General features: G+C 48.4%; 1 protein-coding gene across 4 annotated transcripts in view; it reads right to left on the bottom strand.

Annotated features, from left to right (window-relative positions):
- GPSM1 (G protein signaling modulator 1) overlaps positions 1 to 13,075 on the bottom strand; it is an 89,357-nt gene that overhangs the window by 21,906 nt on the left and 54,376 nt on the right. For all 4 annotated transcript variants that reach the window (XM_054083864.1, XM_054083861.1, XM_054083860.1 and 1 more), the window contains exons 10-11: positions 6,696 to 6,766; positions 2,685 to 2,864 (exon numbers count right to left, since the gene is read on the bottom strand). In XM_054083864.1, coding sequence (XP_053939839.1) covers positions 2,685 to 2,864; positions 6,696 to 6,766 — 251 coding nt within the window. The remainder of the gene's footprint in view (positions 1 to 2,684; positions 2,865 to 6,695; positions 6,767 to 13,075) is intronic.

Below are 13,075 nucleotides of genomic sequence, written 5' to 3'. Positions count from 1 at the left end.
GATCTATCCTCTCTTGGGATAAAAAAGGACATGTTTAGTGTCTGCAAAGAGGAAGATGTGATTTTTTTTCCACGCTGCTGCTCTGTGTATCCTGTTGAATCCATTGTGCTGTTTCACTACCACATGCAGCAGGCATGCCTGGGAACTGAACTAGAAAAGGACTCTCGGGACTCAGCTCACAAATCCAGAGCAAGTGGGGAACTAAAGCACACACTGCAAAGTCAGGGCGCACACAGGGAAGGGGTCCTGGGAGAACTGCTGGGGAAAGAATCAGAGCGTGGCGGCAGACAGAGCCTGCGCCATCCCCCTGCAAGAGCAAACCCTGGGCTTTGCATCCATGAAATGGCCTCAAGTTGCACCAGGGGAGGTTTAGATTGGATATCAGGAAAAAATAATTTACTGACAGAGTAGTGAAGCCCTGGCAGAGGCTGCCCGGGGCAGTGGAGGACTCCTCATCCCTGGAGGGGTACAAAAAGTGAGTAGACGTGGCACTTGGGGACAGGGTTTACCAGGCATGGGGGGTGGGCTGACAGTTGGACTGGATGAGCTTAGAGGGCTTTTGCAACCTTAATGATTCCATGATTCTTTGATATTTGCTGCACTCTCCCTGGCTCCCAGAGGAGTGGGAGAAGCAGCGTGGCCCTCGCTTGCTCACACACTTCCAGCAGTCAGGAACAGCACAAGTACCAGGTGCCTGAAAGGCAACTCCCGTGACTGGGATGTGCCTTCACTTGGTCTTTCATGGACATTCACCAAACCCCATGTGGGCTATCACGAGGTCACTAGTGGTTGGCAACGTCCCATGGGGCCTTTTCTTAGACAGCCTCTGCGCTCACAGCTATGCTCCTGAGGAATGCTTTTTGCCTTGTTCTTGATGGAGCATGACTTCTGTTTGGTTTCTGGCTGGACGTCTGAGTTAAAAATACAAGGCTATTTCTGGCAGAAATGGGTTTTTTCTGCCTTTGTATTGCCTTGGATGCCCCTGTGCTGCTGTCTGCTTTCTGGCTGAGATGAGCTTTGTTTTCCTTCTCAATGATCATGTTTGCACCGGTGAGCAGTAGGAAATGCTTTTGCTATTAGAACATTTCCAAGAGCGCTGTTGGGAATGAAGAATGAGCTCAGAGAAGTCTAAAAAAAGCCAGTCGGTGTAAAGATCCTGTCTCCAGTGGTCAGAGAACTGACAGTCAGGAATGCTTGTGGCTGGAAAGGCATGTGTACATACGCACATGCACACAGGTACAGCAGGACATGTTCTCCTCGTGACCCGCAGACCAGGAACAAAGGATTTGCTGCTACAAACATTTTCATGCATCCCCACTCTACAGACAAGCTTCACCCCAAGCTCTGCAGCTCAGAGCGTTTCTTACCCAGCACAAAAATATTTTATGTTGTGTTTCTTAAATGCCAAGAAAACATAGGTCTATTTTTCTGGCTTGGATTTATCCATCTGGAATCACTGTGTGAACACAGGACTGTGATAGCGTGTTACAGTCTCAGTATAAAGCAAGAGCCCAAATACTTTCAAGCACCCCTGTGATCGTTAGATCTTTGTTGCTACACTCCATCTCCTGGCAACAACAAGCTGAAGACTTGGAGCTTCTTGCTTGAGATCATGGAGTTCAAATATCTCCAAGCCCCCTCCCACGATCCAGAAACACACCATTGTTTGTGGGTGTGATCCTTGTCTCCGGGACCGAGAACAAAACCAACGCAGCTGCAGGAAGCCTCCCCATATATTGTATTTGCCGCATGTCACAACAAATATCGGCACAACCAGAAGACAACGGCCTAACAAACAGCTAAATTGCTCAGGCTGAAGACATCAAAAAGGCACATGGAGAGCGCTTTCTAGGGCACGGATTGCCACCACCTTCTAGGGAGCCCAGCACAGACTGAGTCAGAGCTCTTCAACACCCAACACAGGACTTGCTGCATGCCAACAACGCATAAATCACTGACAGGGGGTCAGCTCCGCTTGCCAGCTTTTGCTCTTTAGGAAGCACATTCCACCTAACTTGCTTCCAAAGAGAAGCTCTTAGACAATGCTTTTCTATCACCTCTGTCTAATGACTGGTGAATTCAAAGAGACCACTCTGCACACTGCCGCTCTGGAGATCATCAATGTGATCAAAAGATGAGAGGGAAAAGTACCCCTAAAGCCGTGGATTTGGCAAAGACAATCAAAGTTTTCAGTTGCTCATCAAAAAACTGAAAAGCACTCTTTCTTGAAGGCAACAAGCCCACTCCTCATGAACTCCAGGAGGCTGATCAAGTCAGGCTCCATACGACAACGGCTCCAAATTGCTGTGGTTCTCTGGAATTCAAGGCATCACAACCTGACAGTCCCAAACTCATGGAAGTTTAGGTCTAAACTCTCATCCGTCAAGGAAAGGTTATCAATACCACAACTAAATACCAAGCTCTCATAAACCAGTTCATGATGGAGGTTGGTGTCATTGTTCTGCATAATGGACAGTGAGGCTCAGGCATAAAAAGATAAAGTTATTTACCTACAGTTGCCCAAACAGTCAACAGCAGAGCCAGATGCAAGGTCTGTTTTCCAGCCAAGTGGCCACACTGTGTCATCCCCTCTCCCCACCCCCACCGGGTTAGAAATGAAGTGAGAACAAATGTGTTATTAGAAACTCCCAGACCAGTACTGGAGAAAAAAAAAGTCTTCCTACCGATTGTGACACCTGGACTCGGACTTCACTGGTATCCAGTGGCAATGTACTTGACCCCTGAGACTTCCTCTCCGAACTGGATTGGTGCTCCCGGTATTTCTTTGACCTTGCAGGTAACGACAAGAACTCTTTTCCAGAGATCTTCAGGTCTCCCACGTGATGGTTGTCCCCATTCTGGTCCTTGGGAAAGCAAGAAATAGTCATTGCACAAATTGCTTGTCTCAGGCTTGTGTGGAGATCTGTTGGCAAGCAGCCACAGAACAGGAGACACAGAAGCAAGAAGTGAATGCGGAGTTTAGACGGTGTCAGTTGCCACTCATGATAGGCAGGGTTGAATGAGAACATTTTGTCTGTCTCCACAGCGAGTCATTTTAATGAGTAGAGAGGAAGCATCTTCCAAACAATACACAGTAGTCAATTTCTCCTCTTAAAAATCCAGGAACAGAGGTAGAGAAATGGCTGGTTTATTTAGAGGCACAGCAAATGATGGATGAAAGGTCCTGAAGCAGCAAGTGCTGCTGGCAATTTCTGGCAACTACCCTCATAAAAACCATTTCCAAACAGAGTGGCAAGCTCATCTTGCCCAGGATACCAAACCCTTGGCAAAAATCCCTTCACTTGCTGTATCTTTTGTTTATCCCAGTGTCCAGCCATGCTGCAGCCCACGCTGACCCATGACACCTCATCATGCTCCAGGGAAGACAGCTAGGCTTGATACTCCACAGCATTTCCCACCTCCAGGATTTGGCCCCCAGCACACACGCAGCATTGCCTGCCTCAGTGTCTCCCACCGGCTTCAGCAAGAAGTGCCCCTACCCAATGGTTTCCTAAGAGGCACATCTACATGAACGTCCAGAGTCCCGTTCAGCTCTTTTGTCAACCCTTGTGCTACCACACGCACATGAGGACTGCAGGGCCACGTGCTGAACTCCAGCAGGTGCTTACGAGCAGTCTCCTGTCCTCTCACTCTCCTTTGCTCTCTTAAACTTTCTGTTCGGTGCTCCCATAGACACACAAAATAGACGCATATAATGTCTGGGGAAACCAAGGTCACAGACACTACACATCTCTTGAATTCCAGTTGTTGTCTCCCCTCCCTGCAGCTCCTCATTTTGCCTTGCCAGGCCCTGTCCCGTGCCTCGCTTCTCCATTCTCACCCCCTTCCTGTCACACGCAAGTGGTTGTATCCCTTCTCTATCAAAAAGCTCAGGTTAATGGCTCTGCCTGTATTACCATAACAGCATCATTACTGCTGTCACACAGATGAGGCCCTCGTACAGAAGCACCGAAGAAACAGCGTTCAGCTCCAAAGATGCTTATTAAAGGCACAGAGTGTTTTAGATATGGAAACTGAGCACCTAAACCTGCTTGATGCTTTGGGCTTCGGTGCTTCTGGGCTGCAAACCACCTCTTTACTATACATAAAGCACTGAGGGGACTCCCCAGGGTGTCCTCACTGCAGCAACTACCTGCAGGTGAAAGAAGCTCCAGCACAGCTCTGGACGTGACCTAAAGGCCCACAAGGCTGGGATTTAAGGGCACCATAAAGCCCCCTATTGAATGGAGATTGAAGTCAGAGCACACCACCAGCACAGCGGGATGCTGTAGCTAAAAGGACCTTTCTATTACTCGCAATACAAACGGGAATCGTGAGAACAAGTAAGGAGAGACTCGTTTCGCTAGACGCTATCGATGGGACCAACTGCAGACAGAGCTGCGTCCACATCTTGAAAGGCAGCCACAAAAGTGGATCTCAGAACTGTGAAGAAACTGCCTTACAGTGCTTTTCTGCCTTAGTTGGAACTCTCAAACTGTTTAGTTCATGACAAAAAGAATAGATGACTCAATTACAGTGTGTAAGCACCTTCAGGGTAAAAAACAGCATGTGATAAAGAGATTTTTAGTCTAGTAGAGAGAGGAATAAACAAGAACCAATGACTGGGAGCTAAAATCAGAGGAGCTCAAAACAAGGAGTAAGACACAGGCTGGAGGGAGCAGGATGACCAGGGAAGCGGCATTGGTGCTGTCTGGTGGGGCATTCAGAGCCAATGCGGGTGCATCCTGGCAGACACTCTGCCCAGATACACAACTCCACGCGGATCCATTGGACAGGAGCTCCTGGCTGGTGTGAGAAGAGGAGTCCCTGCTGACCCGAAGGCTATCTCTGGCAGAGATGAAAGGTTGAGAGTGAGAGAGCGCTGGAGAGATCACAGCTCACTCCACTGATTCATTCTTTACAATCTTATCACTCTCACCATAGCAAGCTCAAACCAAACAACCTTCTCCCATGACTGTAATCACTTCTCCCTTGGAGCCACAGCTGGAAAGAGAAAGGGCAATTGCATCCAAAACATTCTCGCATGAACAGATGAACCTGCACCCACCCTACAGGACCAAGGCAGGGGGAATGGAACAACTCATGTCTGACTCCACAGTTACAGACTACCCAGAGCTCCTGTTTACTCCAGCCTTTCCATGAAATCCCTGAAATCCCATAATCCTGCCTAAACTATTGAATGAGGCTCAGCTTTTACAGCAAAGAGTAGGAAGCCAACAGCATTAACAGCAAATCACACATCAGCAAAACTCTCCCTGCCAGTGCTCTCTGGGCCATGCTGCTCCGATGAGGATACACAACCGAACGTCTCCCTGACACCGGGCACCGCTGTCCCTGCCACCAACACCCTAGAGGTAGAGTCATGGAATCACAGAATGGTTTTGGTTAGAAGGAGCCTCAAAGCTCATCCAATCCCACTCCGGCCATGGGCAGGGACACCTCCCACTGGATCAGGGGCTCCAAGCCCCATCCAACCTGGCCTGGAACCCCCCCAGGGATGGGGCAGCCACCACTGCTCTGGGCACCCTGGGCCAGGGCCTCCCCACCCTCACAGGAAAACACTTCTCCCTAAGCTCTAATCTAAATCTGCACTCTTTCAGCTTAAAATCATTGCCCCTTGTCTCATCCCTCACTCCCTGATAGAGCGCCCCTCCCCAGCCCTCCTGCAGGCACTGGTTAAAGCAGGTAGGAGCCCGAATGACCAGTGGGTATTTGGAGGAATGGATAAAAACATACAGTGCATATGGCATTTAACTCCCAAAGAGAGTTAATTCATAGAGAAGCTTTTGTCAGGGCTTCCCAGTGCTTACTGGGATGTTTAGGCATTCAAACAGCTTTGCAAGCCCGAGGTTCTTTCCCATTAACCATCTGCACCTACTTGCAACTTGGGTGAGTTTTTACTCTCTGTGATGCTTCTGTAGAAGGGGAAATGCTCCTTAGGACACCAGGGAGAGCTGTGCCTGAAAAGCACTGGATGAAAGTAAATCATTTGTGCCATAGACATTGCAAAAAGGCAGAGCACGGCTGCCTGGCTGGACATCTCCTCTGGGAATGGGCAGGATTGAGCCCCATGGCAGCACTAGTGCCTGCGGCTGGGCAGACCCAGCAATCCTGCACAGGAGAAACTTAAACGATCCCTGGAGGTGGAAACGCTCAGTGCCTCACAGCTGACTGTAGAAAGAGCCTTTGCCCTAGGGAGACTGCAAAAATGCTGATCTGCTTGGATCTGACATTTCCAGCAGCGAACCAGAGCAAAGGCAATCCTCAAAGACCCTTGGAACAAACCCCTCTGCCTGCTGCAATGCACCATCTCCTGCTTCTGACTTCTTCTTCCCTCCTCGTGCTGAACGCAGACTCCGCTGGGCTAATAAGGTGCGGAGATTTGCCACCAGCCATTAAAGGGGCTAAAATGCAAACGATTATCCTCTCAATAAATGGCTGTTTTTTTCAAAAAAAGCTTAAAAGTGGCTTTTTTCAGCTTTCAGTTGTTAAGTGCCCTTTTAGTTAGACCAGCTGTTCCTCTCCTCCAAGCTCTCTAGCAACCCTCTTTGGTTAATCCCATCGAATCCAATGATTTCTGCTAATTGCACACTTTCCTGCAAATGAAGCCAGACAACAAGCCATTACAGATTCCTACTGATATTTAATCTTCAAGGCCAGACATCTTTGCTTACCTTTTCAGAAGGGAACTTCAGGAGGTCTAAGCTGTCCATGCCGTTCCTTTGGAGTCTCTTTGGCCTGGCTCCTGCAAAACAACGCACTCTCGCATCAGGAAGGTGTCACTCACCGACAGCACTAATGTCACACAGATAACACTCAAACAGGGCAGACCCTCCACTCCTGTTAACTATGAAGTCCAAAGGGCGAGATGCTGCAGCTGTGCTTCCCCGAGAGGCAAACATGTTTTTCTCTTCTGTTCTTTTGGGTCTTACTCAAAACACCATCCCAGCACAGTCAGAATATCAGGCTTTTGCTACCAAGCCAGTGGCCAGGTCTTACTACGACCCTGACCTCATCTGAAGTCTCTGGAATTCAGGAGTTAAACCCCACTAAACAACAAAAGTCAGGGAACTGACGTTGAGAAAGACCATAACAAAACCAGAGTTTAATAAATGTGTGGATTTGTTGCTTTATCTTCATGCTTTTTGTTTCAAGAACATATCTGGGATGCAGCTTTGAGCTTTTCTCTACAGTCACGAGGGCTGGAAAACTAAGCAAAGGGGTAAATATTTTCTATCACAGGCCCAGCCTTAAGAGGAACAAAACCAAAATCTTGCCCTGAAGCAAATAGAGGAATGAAAAAAATTTGGCAGCACTCATTATATTTATTTGCAATTTAATAAAATTCATTTTAATGCAATATTCTACCAGTAACAGAGTAGATGAAACACAGTTCAGCTCTGTCTCTTTCTTTCAGAACTCTCTTTTACTTCCATGTTTCTCTCCAATTTGCTTCTACTGCCTTGCTCACCGGCACAGCCAAGATTTGCAAAACAGCCCTGGGATGCCTTCACCGCATCTGGGAAAGATTCTGCCCTTTCACCCTTCTGCTCCCGTTCCCTAATCTTTCCTGAAGGTTCACTCTAGCTGAGCACCACATGACATCCAGCACCAGCAACACCAAATGGGTCTGAAATGGAAGTGTTGGACTCACAGTCCCGTGATAACTTCCAAGCTTCAGGGGAAACCCTGGGCGAGGGTGAATGAATGCATGTGAATTGAAACCCATCCCCGTGCTGAGCCCTGAGAACGGAAACCACTGAGCTTTGTGTGGTTCCTGGAACAGCAAACTCACCAAACCTGAAGACTCTCCAGTTTCCCACCACCACCTAACAGCACCGCCGCCCATGTTACAGCAGCACCTATGGACCCTGTTCAAATCCAGGGTGCATCTGAGCTGTTCAATGGATAAACTTAACAAAAGAGAGGGCACAAAATGCATAAACCAATTCAAGCCTGACTATAAGTAGAACACGGTGGTTAAATGGAAAAAGACACGAGGTAGCAAAGATTCCTGCACTACCGCACCTCCAGCTCAGTCAGGGCTCCAGGTGTGACCGCAGTTGTAGGAAACCACAGAAACTCCAAAGACTGCGCTGCTATGAAAAGTTCAACCTTACTCAGCTTCATAAGATACGAAGAGAAGCTCAGATCACCTGGGGCTTCACTAAGGGACACACATATATACCTCACATCTTAGTCATAAACAACCTGAAGTTATTTTCACTGCCCCTTACTTCTTCTCTGCTACTCTAAAGCAATTTACTTCTTGCAGCCATAAAGACACAAATCTGCACAATAATTCTGCATGTTTCTCTCTACTCCAAAGTGCACATTAGCACCAACTTCATTTTAAGGTGACCTCATTACTCTGCTTTGAGTTCAGAAAAGACTGACAGAAGGGTTGGTGCATAGGTGCAGAACAGACGTTATGAATACACGGTATGGCCTGGGTAAAGAAAACGTAACAATACACATCTGCCATTCCTACCAAACTCTACTCCCTTCTGCACTGCAAAACCAGTTGCTCTCTTGGCAGCAGCTCAGTAACAACAGGATTTGATCCCGGAAGGTCAGCAACTGCCGCTGACACTGGCAAGGGCTCAGACACGGCGCTGCCCTCCCCTTGGAGCGGGGAGGGAAAAAGGACTTTGCTGCCCTCAACAAAGCAGGCAGAACTCTTGGTATTACTATTTTTATTTCAGTCCTTGCTTATGTTTACCAGGGTATCTTATCTCAGGAGTCTTATGTTTGCTAATATATCTTAAGCACCTGCCCTGAGCAGGGGAAAGGCTCGTGCTGGTTGTTGGATACCAATGAAACACCACAGTTATTTGGTAGCTGAACACATCTATGCTATCGTGACAGGCTGGATGTGCACTCAGCTGCGAAGACAGAAGAAACAACCAAGCCCAAGCCCTCCTCCACCATGAAATGCAGAGCTGCCTCACTCTCAGTGGCAGGTCCACCGCAGCACTCTGCCAGAGAAACTGGGTCCCTCTATACAGGACTACCCTTCCATGGGCTAAACACCACCCAAGCTTACACTCGCCAAGGCACCACCGACACCAGTGTTAAGCTGAGAGGACCAAGAGCTCTTTAAAAAAGCTGAGGTCTTGTAGCAACTCAGTGGGAGACACAAGACACCCCACACCCAGCTCCCTCCGCTCCACCACGCTCCCACCAGCAACCCGTGGGCATCAGCAGAGGAGACCATGCAGTGGCAGCACGGCCCCAGGTCTCCTCCCACACCGCCAAACAAGTGAAGGGCTTTTGGCTGCTGCCACGTCGGTCAGGCAGGAGCTCAGCGAGGGGAAAGGCAGCTGTGGGTTGTGCCTGGTGGCTCCCAGTTACGCACACTGATGTTCTGGACGTTGCTACGGCCACTTACAGGTGCTCAGCTACCTTTGGGACAACCTATAGTCTGAAGTGTGGAGTAGCAAGGTGGGTCTGAATAAAAGATGCCTACAAACGCTTCATTGGAAGGTAATTTGGGTTTCAAAGCAATGCCCAAGAGGCAAGGCCAGCATCTGGAAGTGAGCATGCGTCACAGCAGCTTTTAACCGACGCTTCCAGGAAAGTGAGAAAGAAGCAAAGTGTGTCTGATTAGATAAACACCCATCATTTCCAACAGCCTAAAGAGTCATTAACTACACACCTAGGTCCTCAGGTGCTTTTGTACATTTCCAACAGCGTTAAACTGCCGGCCAGAAAATATCAATCTCTGATCTGAGAAAACTTGCCTTCCCCTTTGTTAATTTAATATACATCGTCAGCTGAGACTACCCCAGCAATTAGTGCACACAGAACAATTTGTCTTTTTCAGCTGTTTTGATGCCAGTGTTCCTCTGTTTCCATGTGGATTTCACATTCAGTTGAGCTAAGAGAAGGAGTTAGGAGCTACAAACTCAACTTCAGAACCATCCAACTCCACCATTTTCTTCCAGAAGAAAACCCAACCAGCACCAGGACCGAGCACTGGGCTTCAAGAGCCCCTGGCTCTGCCAACCCCACTCACCGCAGGCTGTCCCGTGGACAGAGCAAGCAGCACCATTAAAACAAATAAGTACAAAATTCAGAGGCTGCTTATCCCTCAGAGCTACTGTAAACCAGATCAACACAGGCAGCAATTCCCACCGCACCTGCAGAAGCTTCTCCCCCTTACTCTGCAGCAGACAGGCTTGGACGCCTGCATGTGCTCATCTTCCAGGAGAGGAGAGAGGTTTCCATACTCACAAGCACCCTGCGACAGAAGTCCCATTAACTTCCTGTCTCCGACCAGGACATTCCCTCAGATGGCTCCAGACAGAACTTTCAGCTTTCTCCAAGCTACTTTTCCCAGAAATACCTGCAGCAGAGCCTAATACTCAGCAAAAGTTCAACTCTGCCTCTTCCTCCCCATGCCGATCAGCAGCAACAGTCGTGGATGCAAAAGCCTGAGCAGCTGAAAACCTAAGTCTGTTCCTCTGGAAGGTTTTTTCCTCTCTCTCCAGTATTTATTGGCGTGTTTACCAAGGCTGCTGCAGAGTAACGGAAAACCTCAGGGGCATTGCTAAATGCGCTCTCTGTCTTTCAGGTTTACTGAGGTCTCTAATAGAGTAAGTCGAAACCTTCTTGTGCACATCAGCTGAGCAATGCTCCTGACTGGCTGTATTCATGCCCCGTTTTCCCGGAGCTCCTCGGATGTTGTTCTTTTCAGTGCTCAGGCTTGGGTGGTTATTTTTTTTCTAAAAAATATTTTTATTCAAAAATCTCTTCCCCCTCTCGGTGATCTCAGCACCACCATGAACCATGGGTGGGGTGTTTCTCACATTTTGCTTTTGCAATTCGGTTCTTGAGGAGGGTTTAACGGTTTTCACATTCCTGTATTTTACAGTTCAAAGCAGCAGTCACGTCCATCCCTGGAAGGGAGCAATGAAGACCAAGGAGGGGAAAGTTTCTTGCAGTAGCGCAGAGGGATGCTTTTATGCTTGCTCACTTGTATGAAAGACATCTTTGCTTCCTCCACCTCCTTCATATCCCACCTCGTATCACAAATACTCCCTATTTCTCCATTTTTGGGACACTAAACCAACTTATCCACATCAGATTTCTCTGTCTCACATCCCCACCCTGCAGAGCTGCCTCACTCTCAGTGGCAGGTCCAACGCAGCACTCTGCCAGAGAGACTGGGTCCCTCTATACAGGACTACCCTTCCATGGGCTAAACACCACCCAAGCTTACACTCGCCAAGGCACCACCGACACCAGTGTTAAGCTGAGAGAACCAAGAGCTCTTAAAAAAAAGCTGAGGTCTTGTAGAAACTCAGTGGGAGGCACAAGATACCCCACACCCAGCTCCCTCCGCTCTACCACGCTCCCACCAGCAACCCGTGGGCATCAGCAGAGGAGACTATGCAGTGGCAGCACAGCCCCAGGTCTCCTCCCACCGGTGGCGATGGTCCCTCTGCACATCCTTGTGCTACCTGTGATGACATGAATAAAGGAACCTTTTTCTACAATCTCTTCTTCACAGCCAGAATTTTGGTAGTGCATGACTGCTCTCGTTAGGCTTTTTAGGCTGCTCAGTGTAGGGCAACACCAGGCTGATGGAGAGGCTAAGCCAGAGAGCTGACTCTAAGCACAGAGGCAGTAAGCACAGCATCATCTCCCCTTGGTATCTGTCACCACACTGCCTGGCAGGGGAGGATCAGTATGGTCTCTAAAGAGAAAGATTCCTGTGCCACAGGAAGGTCCTCCAACAGGAAAGTCTTTAGTTTTCAGGGTGCAATTAGAGGAGAAACGCTCACACAGCAAAAATTCTCCAGCAGTACCTTGCTACAAAGTGAGATGTGGCCACTGAAAACCACAAGGAAGTGTTTTATCATAGGATGGCGATTGGATCAGTCCATGTAAATTTGCAGTAGGGCAAAGCAGGGTAGACAGCGTGGGTGGAGTTTTGTTCCTCTATGGACAGTCTCCATATCCAGCCGGCGCTCCTGAGATTTCAGAGTTGACAAGATCGAGCAGAACACGTGTAGCAGCGACTCAGGGAGCCCTGCCAGGAGCTCTCATCAAGTTGACATGTGCTTTGATAACTCCTAGGCTCTCCCGGCTCTCCAGCAGCTTGGAGAGATGCCTACTCCATCCCTGTTCGAGACAAAGCAATCCCTCCCCGCTCTCTGATGCACACCGAGCGACAGTTCTATTTACAGGCCAGGAACACTGTATTCCTTTCAGGTGGCTGTGCCAGAAGAAGTGGCATTAAATCTGACAGTAGACCCCATAGAAGACCAAGAGGGAAAGGTCATATGGCTGATATCCTCCCCGCTTGGCCTCCAGGCTAAGCAGCAGGCACAGTTCAGCAGCAGCGGTCACCCACAGAGCATGAGCTTTGCACCACAAAGAGAACACAACAAACCTTAGCACTTGCTGTATTTTCATGTAAAGGTCATTTCTCTCTGTACCTGTATTAACTGAGATACTGACTTGTCCTTTAGGCGAGTTCTTCCAGCCCAGGACAGTGCCTTCCCCAATTTGTACAGACTCCAGCACTTTGGAACCTTGATTTTTAGCAGGCAACTCTAAATATTCTCCAATATGATTAAATTAGACCAGCCCCTTATTTGGGGTGGAAGGGTGGGCTGTAAACTCTACAAAGCTCAGAAGTGACAGTGGCGATACGGTCCGGCAATCCAAACGCACACAGAGCATCTCAAATCATACGCTGCTGACATCTAATCAAGAAAGCCCTGTCAAGCTAATGCTCTATTATTACAGCAAGCTCTTCAAAGAGGAAAGGGGGGATGCGGAAAGCAGTCTCCAGTAGGACAAGCATCTCATTTAAGGCTTTAATTAGTCTTCAAACACATAATGGGCTCTGGCACTATAAATCCACTTGACCTCTATTATTGCCAGCACTTGCATGATAAATGCTAGCATTTGTTTTCCATGTTGTTACTGGGATAGAACAATACTTTTCTCTAAGTAGAGAAAGTAAATAATATCAGTTATTTACGATAACCGCACCACAAAATGCTGGCTGTTGTGTGTCCACGTGAAGGATCATCTGTCT

The sequence above is a fragment of the Cuculus canorus genome, chromosome 19 (assembly GCF_017976375.1).
Source record: "Cuculus canorus isolate bCucCan1 chromosome 19, bCucCan1.pri, whole genome shotgun sequence".
Classification (NCBI taxonomy): Eukaryota; Metazoa; Chordata; class Aves; order Cuculiformes; family Cuculidae; genus Cuculus; species Cuculus canorus.
Note: the sequence above shows the minus strand (reverse complement) of the source record. Positions and strands in the feature narration are given on the sequence as shown.